Source organism: Camelus ferus, chromosome 7 (assembly GCF_009834535.1).
Source record: "Camelus ferus isolate YT-003-E chromosome 7, BCGSAC_Cfer_1.0, whole genome shotgun sequence".
Lineage (NCBI taxonomy): Eukaryota > Metazoa > Chordata > Mammalia > Artiodactyla > Camelidae > Camelus > Camelus ferus.
The window spans coordinates 47,482,829-47,499,263 of record NC_045702.1 but is presented as its reverse complement, the minus strand read 5'-3'; the positions used below and the strand labels follow the sequence as shown (position 1 = coordinate 47,499,263).

Here is a 16,435-nt window from a genome sequence, read left to right as displayed (position 1 = left end):
GGTCCCTCCCAGAGGGTATATATTGCAAAGCCCAGTCTATCTCAGCTCTTCCGGTTCTTGCCCTTGGCAGTGTAGTAAATCATTTGTTACGTCATCTTCCTTCTTCCTCCTTTTCTACCTAAACAGATGTCTGAACAAGGGGCACATCACAGATCCACTTCATGCAGGCTCCCAGAGGTTTCCGTGAATAATTCTCTAACTCTTCTCACTTGACGATCTAAGGGGTGGAGGTTGGGGAAAACAGTCTTCCTCCTTGAAGCCCTACAGGGAGTGAGAAAAGCCACAGCATCTCCCCCATGGGCTGATAGCTCACAGATGTGAGGATGGCCGCCTCTCCCTGCTCCTCCCGGCTGCACTTTCCTAGAAGGAACCTACGGAGGCAGATGGTGGTCAGGTTTTGAAATGTGCCTTGCTAAGTCCTGGAGGGATGAACCTGTCCTAACTGCTGTTGGCTGTCTTCAGAGCCTACACATGCCTGATGCCCCTTTGTCCTGAATTGAAGTCCTAGGCTGGTGCTGGAAGAACAGATGACTCAACATGTACTTACCACCCATTCTCTTTATGTCCTTTCAAATCATCCAAAAAATGCTTCATGCCTTAGACAACATGTTGGCTCACAGATATATGCATCCCTGATGCCAACTTTTTAAAAAAAATTATCCTTCCTAAATTACAGGATAAGGTTTTGCTTTTTAGAATAAACCTAAAAGATGTACCTTTTAAACCATTTTTTTTATTTTCACATCAGTTCAGTATTTTAGAGTGCTATCTTTTATATCAGTGCAACTTATTGTGGAAGTCTTTTTGTCAGCCTCATTCACAGTGTTTTAATCATCAGTTCTAAACCCCTGAATCTCAGGTATATTTCTCAGTACAAGTACTAGAAGCACCCCTTCATGAGTGACTGGATAATGTAAGACATTAAGAAGATTTTTAATTTTAATGAAGCTGAATATGAAAATCACAGCACAGAGAGCTCCAAAATCGCTCACAGCAGTGCTGATGAATGCCCGCAGCAGCGCTGTCTGTACCAGCAAAGGGAGGTGGGTGTGTCAGCTTACTGGCCAGAGGGGCCTGGCTGTGTGACTCTCCAGTGTAAATGTGGTTTACAGTTCTCCTGAGCTGCCAGCTTTGAAATGAAGCAGTTTTTGAAACATTTTTAAATTCTGAGATACATTCTTTCATTGTGCTGAAAATGTGATTTCATGGAGAGCTTTTTTGTTATACTCATTAAACTGAACAATTCAGTTTCGCCTTACATGCTATCACACTTTTACAAAAGGTGCGTATGTCACATGGGAGTGACTTGTTGGAGCAGAGAATTGAAAAAGAGCAGAGGGTGATTTGCGTCATCCAGAACCACAGTCAGCTTCTTTCCTTGCAGTGGTTCTGCAACATCAACGTGCATTCTGAACTCCTGGTCACTTACTGTGGAATTGTTCATGCTCTTGGCACTTAGACCCAATAACCTGGCCTGGCTATGCTTAGTTTCCTTTTAGTGTCAGAATCAGTTTCAGACCACCAGCCACAGCTTTTCCATCTCAGCCTTTTGTGCTGACCTGCCTGAATGTGCTCGCTGTGGTGTGACCAAGATAACATGGCAACTGGAGCTTGTGGAATAACAATGCAATTTCCCCAGAAAAGACAGCCGTTTGTGGGCAGATAACTCATGTTGACATCGTGTGAATGACTTGTTCTTCTGGCCCCCCTCCTCCACCTGCCACACTCAATTGAAGAGTGTTCGTCTAAGTGAGGGTTTCTGTAGTTAATTGTGGAATTTGATGAGCCTGAACACATCGGCCAGGGAGGTCTGATATTACTGCCTCTTGCATTCTATAGCAGAAATTCCCAGCTTGAAATACTTGAGTTGGATTGTCAGAGTGATGACATCAGTGTGTCTAGAATGCCGTCAGTGGTTATCTTAGCTGTTGGTAAGTTTGGTTAAGGTCAAGTTTTAAAGATTTTCTCCTCCCAGAAATCACCCTGACCTCCCAGTGGCCTGGATTACCTAAAGGACTGAGGATGAGGGTGTGCTGCTTAACTTCATTGATCAAAAATCTTTGATAGTTGCTTATGAAAGTGCAGACTGACGGGTCCATTTGCAGGACTGAGGGGCGTGGTGCCGTTATTATGGGCAGCTGGCGTGAAGTTGCACATGATTCACCATTAACACGCTGTGATTTCTCACCTCTCAGGAAAACATCCTTTTATATTTTTTAAGTGAAACAAGTATATTGGTTAAAGTCGGACCAACTGACATCAGTTGGCCCCTTTGTGTTACAGTGCCTTAAAACAGTTAGGTAACAACTTGTTTTTACCCAGTGATTCTTAATGACATGAAATGTCTTTTTGTCTTAGACAAATTGGCACATTTTCTCTTTTCTTGTCTCCTGTGATGATCAGTGAAAGCTGGGTCCCCATGATAGAGCTGTACTAAAGAAAGACATGCTTTCCATGTGATCAGCTGCGTTTGTGTTGTCTGATGGGTTTAGTCATGGGTTTCCTGTGGCTATTGAGTGCTTGAAATATGGCCACTGAAGAACTGAATTTTTACCTTCAGTCCATTTTGGTTGATTTGAATTTAAAAATTGATCTTTGATTCAGTTAGTGGAAAACATAAATGTATTTGAAACAACTTGGCTGTGTGAATCTACTTTGGCAGCTGTGTATTTTTTAAAATCTAAAGACAGATCAAGTGTTCCTGATGAAAAATCCAAGTTGAGGTAAGCTGTAAATATAAAATATCCACCTGATTTCCAGGACTTATAACAAAGAAAAGAAAAAAAACTCATTAATAATTTTTCTATTAATTACACATTGAAGTGAAAATACCTTGGGTATATTAGGTCTAATAAAATATATCAAAATTAATTTCACCTATTTCTTGTTCCTTGTTTTAAGGTGGCTGCTAGAAAGCCACTGCTGTGGCAGTTGAGGCCACAGTGCATTCTCTAAAATGACGAGATCGGGAATATATATGCTCAGAAATGTTTAATGTTTGCATCAAAAATACCCTTCAATGGCATTGGGCCAAATCCACTTAAGAAATCTGCCAACTTGTCTTTTGAGAAATCTCCCAAATTGCAGTATGAGACAGATGGCACTCAAATGATACCTTTAATTGACTGTAAATATTGGCATTTGGACAGGTGTTTGTGAGAAATGGGCTTAATATTCGGTAAGAAAAGGAATTGCTGGGCTTAATATTCGGTAAGCAAAGGAACTGCTGGATCTTAAAGGGGCGAATACCTAAGGTCCCACATTGCCATAGCACAGTATGTGTCAACGTGGTGCTTCCACTTGGTTGTCTCCGTGATAGCATGAAGGGGCCTCAGCACCTGAGTCTCAGGAACCAGGCCGATGCCGCTCAGTGGTCCCTCACAGTGTGTCACATCCTCGACAAGGATTAGTCCTCCTTGGACAGTTAAGAGGAAAAAGTCTCAAGATGCAAGTGGTTCGTTGGCCTCATGCAAGAGTGAACAAGTTTTAGTTAAAATAAAGCCAATCAAAAATCCCAACTTTGTTAGGGGAAGTAGAAGGTGGGAGTGCTCATAGGTACCTAGAGTGGGGGCGGGGGGTTGCCCTTGAGTTTAGGTTGGGGCTGAGGACAGAATAGAGAAAAGGCAAGGAGAGGAAACAGATACAGAAGATAGTCATGGTTTTGACCACCTTGCCATTGTCTCTACTTACCTTTAACTGAGCAGCAAGGAATAGAAGCTGCTCGTCTAGTATATTACAGAAATAGTCAATGAGAACAGCTCCACTTGGCATAACAGGAATATATTTTAGATGGTTGCCTTTGTGTACAGGCAACCTGATACCCAAAGGACTTAGGTATTTAGTTGTGTGACAAGAAAATAGACAATCTAATTTTTAAATAAATATGCCGTAAATTATATATCCAGTAGAGATTATCCTTGCAAAATAGTTAATATATGTTGACCACAAATTATATAACAATGTATGTAATTTTTTTTCATCTTGCCAATGTGTTGCCACTGCTCAGAATTCTGTTGCAGCTCCTTTATTGAAATTCCTTCCACAGCCAATTTAGAAGTTACACAGCAAAATCAGAGTTATTACAATGTAGGATTAAAAGATTACTTTAATGTTATGAGATCAGAAAATTGCCTTATAAATATAGGGTCCTACCGCCAAGGAGTGTTAGGTTTTGTTGTAGAATCTAAAACTCCTGGTCCGAGCCTTTGTTTGAAGTCACTTGATAAAGATTGTTCAGCTTAAGTTCAGTGGGCAGGGAGGGCTTCCAGCTGTAAAAGATTAGCTTTTAATAGAGTACTATTCCATCTGGGACCAACAAGAAAAGCTGGATAAAATAGTTAAGTAAGTCTGTTTAAATGCACTGAAGAGTAGTTAGCATCAAAAAAAAAAAAAAAAAAAAAGTCAAGATTTCAAGGGCTGAGATAGGAGCAGAAGGAAACCAAGAGAGATTTGCCTGACATTTGATACTGCTTTTCTCTCTGAACTTTGACAGTAAGATATGGCCAGGGGTGTCCAAAAGCTATCAGAGCTTTCATCAGTATCATGAAACATGAAAGAAGGAGAAAAAAATCTATAAAAACTGGAGTCAGGCCCTGCCAAGGAAGATATTAATCAGAGAATCAAAGAGCAATAGTGATTTGTGACAATAGGAACAAAAGCAGCGAGCTGTAGGGTAGTCCCAGTTTGCTTCCTTGAGAGCGTTTCCAGTTGTGTCTTAGGGAGATGGGAACCGGGCTGAGTCTGGTGGACTTCCTGAGTTGAGGGTTCAGAGCTGAGAGTCCTGGGAGACCACAGTGGCGAGTTTGCAGAACAGAGTACCACAGAGAGAATCTGAGACCCATGGAGGGGCCTCCTAGAGCCTTTAGCCCTGAGAATAATTTGCCCTGGGTCACATCCTACTCTAGTTCTGCCAAACAAATTTTAAAAGCAAGATACTAAAGCATCAAACTGTTTCTGGTAATTTCACTGCACTCGAGAACTAAGCTCAGGAAAATAGGAATAAATATATATTGAGCACCAGGCAGGGTGAAGGTTGCAGTGACTGACACCTTGTTAAAGATTACTGGGCACGTGAAGAGGCAGAGACTATCTGACCCACTGTAAGAAGACAGTCAAAACTGACAGAGGTGTTGGAATCAGCAGATAAGGACATTAAAAGTTGTTTTAGCTGTATTCCATATGTTCAAAAAATTAAGGAGAGATGGGGAAAACTAAAGTTTCATATGTGTAACTGGGTGTCCCCAAGTAGGGGCCAGGAAGAGAGAAAAATATTTGCAGAAGAGCAGCCGAAGATTTCCAAATTGATGAAGTAGAAACCCATAGATTTGAGAAGCTCGGTGAACGCAACCACAGGAAACATGAAGAAAACTACACTGGTTTGCTGAAATTGGTGAAAACCAATGATAAATCTAAAAATCATCAAGTTACATTCTATACAAAGAAACAAACATGAGGATGATGAAAGGCTTCACAGTGTAACTGAGAAGATGGTGGAGCCACAACTTTAAAGTACTGAAGGAAAAAAACTCAACCTAGAATTCTTTACCAAATGAAAATTTTTTTTTTAATGTGAAGACAAAATCAGTATGTTTTCAGACTTTCAAAAACTGAAAGAGTTCATGACCAGTGAACTGGTCACACAGGAAGTGTTAAAGAAATGCTTCAGACAGAAGGAAAATGATACCAGACGAGAATTTGGATCTACAAAGAGAAACACGAGCATCGACGTGGTAACTGTGTGTGGAACTAGACCAAACAGGCACAGGAGCCGTCCTTCAGAAGAAGGCAGGATGCTAGGGAAGAAGAGAGACTTGGATAGCACGCAGACATGAGTTCAAATCCCCGCTCTGTCGATTACTGGCTATGTTCTGCTTTACCGTTCTGAACCTCAGTTTCCTTATATACCAAGTGGGGACAGCAGTAAGCACCATCTCTCTGGTTTCTGAGCAGGCAGTGAAACAAGTCTGTAAAGAACTGAGAACAGTGCTTAGTATGTAAGTGTAAGTGGCCACAAGCTCTTCCACTCCCTTCATCCGAGACGTTTCAGCGTGATGCTGCAGTTTTCGTCAAGGAGTGGAGCTTATTTTCTCTATTTGGATTGCCGTGTGACTTGTTTTGGCCAGTGTATCATTGGCAAGAGGCTTGAAAAGTACTCGTACCTGGGCCTTTCCCTTTTGTTGCTCTTTGGGAACCTAAGACCGCTTCATGGTGAATACGCCAAGGCTGGCCTGCTGGATGAGGAGAAACAGGCTAAATGTCCCTTAAGAGTTGAGTGGATAAATACATCATGTTATATTCCTAAAAGAGAATACCACATAGCAATGAAGATGAAAACTAGTGCTATACATAATAACATGACTAAACCCCACTAACGTAATGTTGAGTGATAGATGGAATATACAAAAGAAATGCTGTATTAATCACTTTGGTAAAGGTAATACCCGTTTATGAGAGGAGGGACTAGTGACTGCCATGGGCCATGAGGAGTTTTGGGTGCAGGTATGTTCTTTTTCTTAATTATCTCAGCAGTTACAAGAGTTTTGTTCACTTTGCTAAAGTTTATTAAGCTGTACACAGATAATTTTTTCACTTGTCTGTATTTAAATTTTTAAAAGGTTATTTAAAAACTCAGTTTCTGTTGTCAGCACATTTATATACATTTATATACACATGCGAAGAATGTTAAGGGAGAAATTCAGACTTGGCACAGATAATGTAGGTATGCCCAAGTTATATTAATAAGTGAAAAATCACATTGCAAAATATTAGGTATACTCTGATTTTATTTTGGGTAAAAGCAGACCAAGCAATACCTGATACCTGCTATAATGGTTTACAAAATTTAGAACAAACTCATTTAGTCTTTTCTTCAACATGTAATTACATGTTCACGATTGAAAGTTTGAAAAATATAGAAATATAGATAAAAGATCAGAGTAATATACTCCTAGGTGCTAGTTTTGAGTGAATATAGTTTTTTTTAATGTGTTTGTGGTTGTGTAAGTCATAAAATACATGCTTAATCAAAATTGAAATATTCTTCTACAACATGATATTTAATGTCTGTAAAAAGTTCCATTATATGAGAGTACCGTAACAGATTTAACCAACTTCTAGAAACTTGTTGTGTATTTGGACATGCAACATTGTTGAAAGTCTATTTCCCTGTACTGTCACCTATACTATTATTAAAAATATAAAACACACAGACACACAAAAACACAAGCTTTGTGCAGTGGCAGTATCGTAGCCAATAAGGCTTATCCAAGGCACAGTTATTGCTAATTGAAAATATATGTATATATAACAACAACAAACTATGCACCATTTGGACAGATAGTCTTAAGTTTTTGAACATGTAAAAATAATGGACTTACTTTTGTCTTATTCTGGAGGATAATATTCACAGTAGACACAACTGCCTACATTTTGGACCATTTGAGAGTTCTAGATATGCAGCCCAAGGATTTTAGTGAAAACAAAAGTATCAGTATAAATGTAAACAGTGGTTGTGACAGAAAGGATGAAGGTGTCCCAGAGAAAGTGACACTAGCAGAAAAACCAACAGAAAACCCCAAAACCAAAAATAAATTCATGTGAAAGAAACTCAGAAATTTCGGGACATGTTGAGCTCAAAGGATGAAATGTTGGCAGCTTTGAAAGCAAGATGGCAGTGATACGAAGCATAGAAAAGATGCTCCCTCTGTGTCTTTAGTTATGAGGGGAGAGGCATAAGTCAAGCACTGCTCAGACTACTCTTGATAAGTTTCCTAAAAGAAATAAAACACTTAATTTTTTAATGTTTTTAGCATTTTACGTTAATATACTAAGTATTAATTTACAGTTTTTATTTCCCTGTACTTTCATAATCAAGAGTGAGAGGAATTTTAATCTTTTAAGAAAAATTTTTGCAAATCAGAACATAATCATGACAGAGCCCATTGATTGTGAAGCTGACTGGTCACTTCTATGATCCTGCACTACTGTGCAAAACGGGGACTGCCTGTGTATCCACACCCCCGTGGGTGGACGCACCTGATTTGCTGTGAACTAAGGGAACAATGTTGCAATTTTTGTTGCTCACCTTTTAGAAGCCTACCCAAGATATGATGAAATTACTGAATTTCATGATTTGAAGTGTTAAAATCCATCCCTTTTCTTTAGTGAGGTAAAAAGAATGGCCTCTGTGTGTTAGAGTCTATGTATTTTTTAAATTGTAAAATAAACGTTCTTTCCAAAGACCAAACTAGGAAGAAGGGATTAAATTTCATGTTAACAAGTACAAAGGGATCTCATTAGATATGGAACAAATCTGAGGGCAACAGCGTTCACGTTAGTTTAAAAAGTCCTGTTCTCGCAGAAGCTCTAAATGGAAGACAGAACCAGTCACGGTATAAGTCACGGGAGAATTGCAAGCCGTGGGGTTTGTGTGTCCTGGTCACCCACTGAGTGACTTCAGGACTCGAAGTTCTTTTGAAATGCTTTCCTCGCCAAAGCAGTGATGTGTGAGGGTGTCTGATGGTTAAGGTCTCATTTCTCCTGCAGCTTTGCACCTGAATGTTATTTAGGCCGACAACACAGTAGAAGCCATTAAACATCTGTGCACCTCCTGGTCACTTCAGCTGTGACAGTGAACTGATAGATTATTGAAAGTACTTTCTGTGTATAAATGTCCTTTGAGTAATACACAAGGATGCAGGAGACCATGATGACCCAAGCAGTGATAATCAGCTATCTCTCTGTCTACCCTGAAAGTGAGCGTCTCAAAAACTCCTCTGTTTGAAGCTCGGAAGATTCCTTGCTGTGATTTTCTTTAATACTAAAACTGCGAGTATAGCAAAAATTTATGGCTAAAAGCTTCAAAGATGAAATCACCCACAAGGAGTTCCTTACCAATATTGTCACTTGGGAAATTTAGGCAGGTTGCTGTGGTTCCTAGAAGCTGCTATTGGGATAGTTATCAAGTCCTCTTAAACTGTATCTCCAGAAAACCTCATTACAGAGATGGTACCTCCCTGTTGGTAAATGTTCTATAGCTTTAAACCATCTTATGATTATTAGCATCTTTTATTATTTTCTTTTATTGAGGTGACATTCACGTAACATAAAATTAGCCATTTTAAAGTATATGAGTCAATGGACTTTAAACATTCACAGTGTTGTACGTCCATCACTTCTGTCTAGTTCCAAAATATTTTCACTACCCCAAAATAAAACCTCATACCTATTAAGAGTCACTCTACATTCCCTCCTCCCCCAGCCCCAGCAGCCCCCAGTCTGCTTTCTGTCTCTATGAATTTGCCTATTCTGGCCATTTCATGTACAAGGTATCATACTATATATGGTCTTTTGTATTGGACTTCTTTGAGTTTAGCATGGTGTTTTCAAGGCTCATCCACATTGTAGCACATTCCAGAACCTCATTCCTTTTCATGGCTGTACAATATTCCATTGTGTGGATAGACCACAATTTGTCCATCATCTATCAGTGTCATTTGAATTGGCCCCACCTTTTGGCTGTTGTGAATAATCCTGCTATGAACACTGGTGTACAGGTATTTGAGTACTTGTTTTCTGTAACTTCGGGTATATACACCTAGCAGTGGAATTGCTGGGGCCTATGGCAATTCGTGTTTAACTTTTCGAGGAATCCCCAAACTCTTTTCCACTTAGCAGCTTTTACTTGTACCACGTGTAAGGAGGGGGTGCGTCTTCCCACTCCTGACACTCCTCTGCTTCACTCTGCCCTTTATCCCGTCCACCCCAAGGGAGGTGGAGTGGCTTTCTTGACTGATACTCATTCTCTTCCTCCCCATGATTCCCAGCCAGAATGCCCATGTCCTCTCCTTCTCTCCATGCCTGTCCTTCTGGGTGGAGAGGCCTGTCCTGGTCTGTGCTGTTGGGACTGGATGGATAAGTATTGCTAAGTTTCATGTTCTGTTTGGAGGTCAATTAGACTTTCATCTGTGAATTGACCTCTAGCAGAGAAAATGCCTATCTTTGTCTTTTAACTTGATGTGTTTTCTTCAGGTAGCCTTGAACCTGCCCAGGGTTCAGCATGCTATTTATTGGGGATTCTTTTGGAGATCCTACATCTTAGGTTGTGATGGCTGATGAATTTGAGCTTTGTAGATGTGATCTGGATTTAGAGGTTTAAGATCTGCCCCTTGTTCTTAGCAATGTCAACTTGATGAGTTCACCTAATATTTTAGTCAGTGTCTTTATCAGTGAATCTGGGGGAATTCTGTTCACCTTTCTTATGTAATATATATGCTATGGGGTTCATGTAAGTATCAAAGCAAGTGCACAATAACATAGGACCCAACACAGGAGCAAGAGTGTATCTAATGTATATTTTTGTTTCAGATATTTTAATACAGCTTTTTTTTTTTTAGCAGTATAAGGTTTTTTAATGGTGTAAGTATAATAATATATCTGAATTTTAAAAACTTGGCCATGAAATTCCCAGCAGGATAATTGCTGCAGGAATATAGCACAGATAGAGAAGGTGGTTAAGGCTCCAATCTTTAAGTAGAAAAGAGGTAACTTAGCCTGATAAGTAAGCACTTACCTCCCAACACCTGATGATGTGATCAGAGCACCTGATCTCTGTCAAGGTTGTTAACAACCCTTGAAGTTAAAATTGATTTTATTTTGAAGAAAAACATTTTGAGACAACTCTGAATCTATAGAAAGACAGTTTTGTACATTCACTTAGCAGCATCTCTAGATTACCCAAGTATATCTCCAGTAAGAAACACTCTCATCTCTTCTCCTGATCTCATCTTAGGTAATGCATCATCTTTCCAAACTCTTCGACAGCATCGCAGATCTGCAGTTTGAAGACGGTCGGGATGTTTCCACGCACAGAGCAGTTGGAATGTACAGCAAAGAAAAGGAATTTGTTCCATTCCAAGCTGAGTGCGCATGCATAGGCCATGTAAGATTTGGTTAGGAGGTTTTCTCTGCTGGAGAATTTGGGGGATAATGTTTCAAAGTTGACTTGAACAAGGAAAAAATCAACTCATGTCAAATCAGGCTCAGGTTAGTTTCATGCTCAGAGAGTCCCGTTTATCTGTGTCCATTGTAACCAAGGGTTGCTCCGCCGGGCTTCTACCTGCTCACGTGGCTTCAGCAACCTGCAGGCTCGGAGATGTTAGCAGTCGAGCCAGACAGGAAGGAATCTACCAGATGTACGAGTGGACCCTAGAAGCAGTAGCAAATGCAACCCATGACTGTGTCTCCTACAGAGTGTATTGTTTTCACCATTGCTCTGAGGACAGGGAAGGGTTAAGGTGATGCGGTGCCATGGCTCAGGGGAGCACTTTTTAAAGAGGCTGCGGTTCAGGATTCTGACCTGGATGTTGTAAATGGCTGCTCGTAAATAAATTGAGTCCACTAAATTGATGTCACCTAATTACCATGTGCACAGGCAGTTAAGGTAACATATTCTCTTCTCTCGCAGCCAGATACCTCAAGCATATTCTTAACAGTTACCTGTAAGAATGGCTTGTTATTATTTATCAAAGAGCTTTTGGTGTTTTTAGGTGATTTAGAGGAATTGCATCTTTTTATGACAATGCTTGTATAGCTTGAGTTAATCCACGGAGTAACGGAGACAGTAGCCTCTCTGATGGAACAGTATGGGTTGAGGCAGGGGCTTCTTTAAAGTGTCCCTTGCAGAAATGTGAAGGCAGCCTTTTTTTACAGGAGTTTTCTTTATTCTTTGTTGCTTTTTAATACTGTAGCAAAAAAAAAAAAAAAAAAAATCCTGCCAAATGCAGGGGAAGCAGATGGTGGAATACTTTGATTAAAGTGTATTTTTGATCTCTTGGGCTCTTTAGGATATTATTACAGTGATTAGAAAAAGTCACCATAAACTATCTTGACAAAAGTGCGCTGCTGTCTGCCTCCTCCCCGGCAGACTGCTAGCTGACGGGCACAGTGCCCGGAAGGAGGATGGTCCACTTGACACATGTTGGGTGTCACCACAGGAACCTTTGCGACTGAGAATTTTCACAGTGCTCTTGATTTATGTTCTCCATATAGCAGCTTAGACTAGAAACTTTTGGTCGTGTACCACATTTACCCTCTAATGGCCTTTGTTTTATAAAAAGATGCTTTTACTTTAGGTCTTCCTGCCCCCACACTTCTATGGTTGGTTTCTCCCAATTGTGACTATTTGCATTTTATTCGGCAAGTGCTTACTGAATACCTACTATGTACCAGCTGCTGGGTTAGGCTTTTGGAGATAACAAAATAAATACGACATAGCTCCTGTCCTTGTGGAACTCTCGGGCTCATTGAAGAAATGGATATACACATAATTAGTGATAATGGGAAGTGATAATTCTTGTTGTAGAAGGTCAAGCAGAAGCTGCTGGAAGACCGGGAAGTGGGGGAATCAGGCAAGCACCTCAGCAGAGCTTAGTTTTTGTTTTGAGCTGAGTTGCCATTGTTGGTATCATCATCTGAACGTGGGAGGACATATCAACTTGTCTGTGTGTTTGGTCTTCCCAGATGGGCTGGAAAGTTTTCAAGAACAGGTGGCCATCTTGAGGACATGAATTCCAGAATAATGGGGAGATGCTCAAGTGATGTCTGATTTACTGAAGGAACTTGTTGCTTGGTGACGTTAAGAGTTGTACCGAGTGACTAGAGCAGTGATAGAATCACGTGCATTCAGGCACGTGAACAAAGCCCAGCCCAGAAGCCAGGGGAGAGGGCTCTTAGGATGTTGGGGCCATTGACAGGAGAGTGCTTCCTTTTTCTGCCAACAGGGCAGGCTGTCAGCTCATTGACCACAGATCATGCCTTCACAGTTCTCCAGAGAAAGAGGTTCTAGGAATGAACGTGGCTGTCATCTTCACAGAGGCAGGGAAAGAAATCGGGTGTTTAACCTTCAGGATTTCCTACAGTCCTTGAAATGTATTTATCATAGTCATTTTTATTGCTATGGTCAATTATTTGCAAATAGTATAGGTATCTTTTTTGTTACATAGTATCATCCCAAGGCAAGAGATCTATGGATAAATGTAACAAGGCATATTTGAATAGGGTGGAAAGCTGACTGAAATATATTTGTGGGAGCAAAATAAACTTCAAATGAATTTTTTTTAAAAAAAGATGAATTTTCACAAGTCAGCAGTTGTCCTCTTTCTCATACTCTCCTGCTATCTAATTTCTGACAAGTGTGAAGATGCAAGCCAGTAGGGAATATAATTAAGATTCTTGCTGAAAACACTGTGTCTTAAGACCAGGATCTATGACGATTTTAGGGGAGGATCTTTAGTAGTTTTAAAATTTTTCAAAAGATACATTTTAAAAACCCATTTCCGATTATTTCCAAATCTCTAGAATTTTACGCTAGTATATTGACTGTGATGTGTGGTTTCTCAAAACACTGTGTGTTGCCAGAGGGTATCTTAGTCTAGAATCCCTTTGGTCTTCAAATCTGAAAAATAAATAACTGAGGACACCTTGCCAATTGAGGGTGAGGAAATTTATCAGCCAGCTGGTGGGTGAAGTAAGACGTGCAGAGAAGACAAGATCGTGTAGGAGAGACTCCATGCATCAGTAGTTCACCCGCTCCTTGGAGTCATCCTTCTAGTTTTCTACAAGGGGTTTAGAATAAATGCACCTGAGCTCTCCCTCTCTGCGTGGCCGTTTAGCCCCTGAGAAGATGGAATCAGCCCTCTTCCATAGGTAAGCCTGTGTTACAACATTTCCATTTGCTCTCAAAGGTGGAAACGTGGCTTCTGCAGCTGGAACAGACCATGCAAGAAACAGTGCGATGTTCTATCATAGAAGCCATAGCAGCCTATGAGGACAAACCGAGGGAGCTGTGGATTTTTGATTTCCCGGCTCAAGTGGCACTAACTAGCTCGCAAATCTGGTGGACTACAGATGTGGGAATAGCCTTCAGCAGGCTGGAGGAAGGCTATGAAACGGCCCTAAAGGATTTCCATAAAAAACAGGTATTTTATAAATTCATGATTTCAAGACTTAAAGGGACTTGAAGAGGTAAACTTCATTCATTCATTTTTTTAATTTAATTTTTTTGGGGGGAGAGGTAATTAGGTTTATTTATTTATTTAAATACAGGTACTGGGGGTTGAACCCAGACCTCATGCGTGCTAAGCATGTGCTTTACCACTGAGCCTCCTCCCATTCATTCATTTTTGTTTATGGAGTGTCTTCTGTGTGCAAGGCGCAGTGCTAGGAAGAGGTTAGCAGTCAGTTGTTCAGCTTTCCATTCCCTACCTTGGTGTTACCCTTCTTGTTTCCTGCGTGGGTTTGAGAAACATCCATTATGTCCATTATCTCCCAAGGCTCTAGTCTGTCACACATACCTAGGTACCGTACCTCTTTTTTCCTTCTGTGTTAGACTTTCCATCTAGGCTGATAAAATACGTACGTGATCTATTTGACTCGAAGAGAGAGAGGGCTGTTCAAAAAAGACAAACGTTTTCATGTATTTTGGTTTTCTGTTAACTATAAATCACAGATGAGCATCTTTGGAGGATAGTCTATTTTTAACTCCATTTTATCACCCCAGTTATGCTATGACCTCTCCTTAAGCCTCCCATCTTAAGATGTGCTCTGGACTGGGGAGCACTCACAGATGGAACCTTTCGCTTGGCTTATAGGTTAGGAGAATATTAGGCTTATCTTCTCAGGCCACACTGCACAAAGTGTATTCCCTGTTCCAGCAGCAGTGACATCCCCAGGAAGCTGGTCAGAAATGCAGAATCTACCCAACACCTACTGAACCAGAACATTCTTTCTAACAAGATCCCAGGAGATTTGTATGCAGTCAAGTTTGAGAAGCGCTGTCCTGGTGTATTTGGGGAAGAACTATTCCAGTGTGGTTGTGTACAAGCATTATATATGAAAATAAATACTATGAGTTAATTTAGAAAAGAATATTAGGCTTGGAAAGGTGTTTAAGAATTAGTCTGTCTACCCTTCTTGTGTTCAATGGGTAAAACCTAAGCCTCAATCCAGATATTTTAAGTGACTTTCCCAGTGTCGCACATTTTGTAAGTGAAGTTGACGGGGCTGGCAGAATTCAAAACTCCTGTTACTTCTCCCCTTACCGGTACTTTGAACTCAGTACCTTAAAAAGCAAATAGATTCAGGTAGTGAAGGGTACTTGTGTTGACTATCCCTTCTAGTTTGGCTCTTGTAGTCTCAAGTAGAGACCATCTGACTTATTCATGTTACTGAAGAAGTTTTTGTCACTTACTTTTGGAGAAAAGTGTATTCTTTTTGATTTTGCATCCCTAGGGAAATGGGATATTGGTTTTTGAAGCAGGCTTGAAGTCACAGGATTAGGTTGAAAGAAGTGACTGGTTTTCCCTAGAGTACTAGCTCTGCAGTTCTAGGCAATGCTCCTTGGATGAGAAAGTGAAGTAGTTAATTTTTTCCCCTCCAGGGGTATAAATAACTGAGATAATTAATTTGTAATGAATTCTATTGTGCTTATTAAAATAACTGACTGGTTAGTTGATTTATTGGTATCTGTGCTTTTATTATAACTATAGTATTTTTATTATATGTTTGAGTAAGGATATTTAAAAATACTTAAATATCCCTGCTTAAATTTTAGCTATTACCAGTCACCGCTCAAGCTTGAATCTTTCAAGAAACGTAGTTTTGCTTCCTCTGTTCTAATATTTTTTCCTCTTTTTATTTAACTATCCCTTGCCCCCAATTTATTATCTTTTGTGATAATTAGAATATTGCTTAAAACAGTAATTGATCTCTGGTGGGTATTTCTTTTTTATATCATCTTTATTATCTTCAGTCTCATGACTTCTTTATTACATATTATTAAAGATGAAGAAGTAGAAAATCCAGAGACAGAAAGGGAAAAAAGGAAAATAATTTCTTAGAAAACACCCATAGATTCACTTCCCATAGATAACCGTTGACGATATTTTGGCGTACAAATGGCAGAAGTTTCCTCTGTATCTGCTGTCTCTTTTTTTATATATGAGTGTGTTTGTGTCTATGTGTGTATGTGTGTCAGCAGTATGTAGCTATATGTACATGTATGTGTAGTTATTTCTGTTGGCTATATGTATACAAATAAGAAAAATACCATTTTACAGTCCTTACATTTTGTTATTTTATATTTTCACTCAATATATTATCTACATTTTTCCTTTTCATAAATATGTATCAAATTCATGCCAAAAATGACCAAGTCTTACCCCTTTATATGGCTGTACTAGAGCCGACGTGCTCCCTGCTGCTGTCTCTGGGCGGATGCTGACAGTCTGACCGCCCGACAGGCCCTGTTCCAGGCTGTGTGGTTCCAGCAGTGACTTCCTGCCCTCGTGGTGCTTACAGCTGCTCCACTACTCATAGTTCTTACTTCTTCCTCCTAAGGACCTTAGAATCTTTTTTTTGGGTCTCTTCTTCCCATTTT

At 40.0% G+C, this 16,435-nt stretch overlaps 1 protein-coding gene and 1 non-coding gene across 2 annotated transcripts in view; both read left to right on the top strand.

Moving 5' to 3' along the window:
• The window catches only part of DNAH11 (dynein axonemal heavy chain 11), a 281,146-nt gene that overhangs the window by 75,449 nt on the left and 189,262 nt on the right, over positions 1–16,435 (top strand). The window contains 2 exon segments of the mRNA XM_032483875.1: positions 10,790–10,939; positions 13,743–13,976. Of these exon segments, the coding sequence (XP_032339766.1) occupies positions 10,790–10,939; positions 13,743–13,976 (384 nt within the window).
• On the top strand, positions 7,224–7,367 carry LOC116665132. Its single transcript, XR_004321696.1, has one exon. It is a non-coding gene; the product is annotated as a U4 spliceosomal RNA (small nuclear RNA).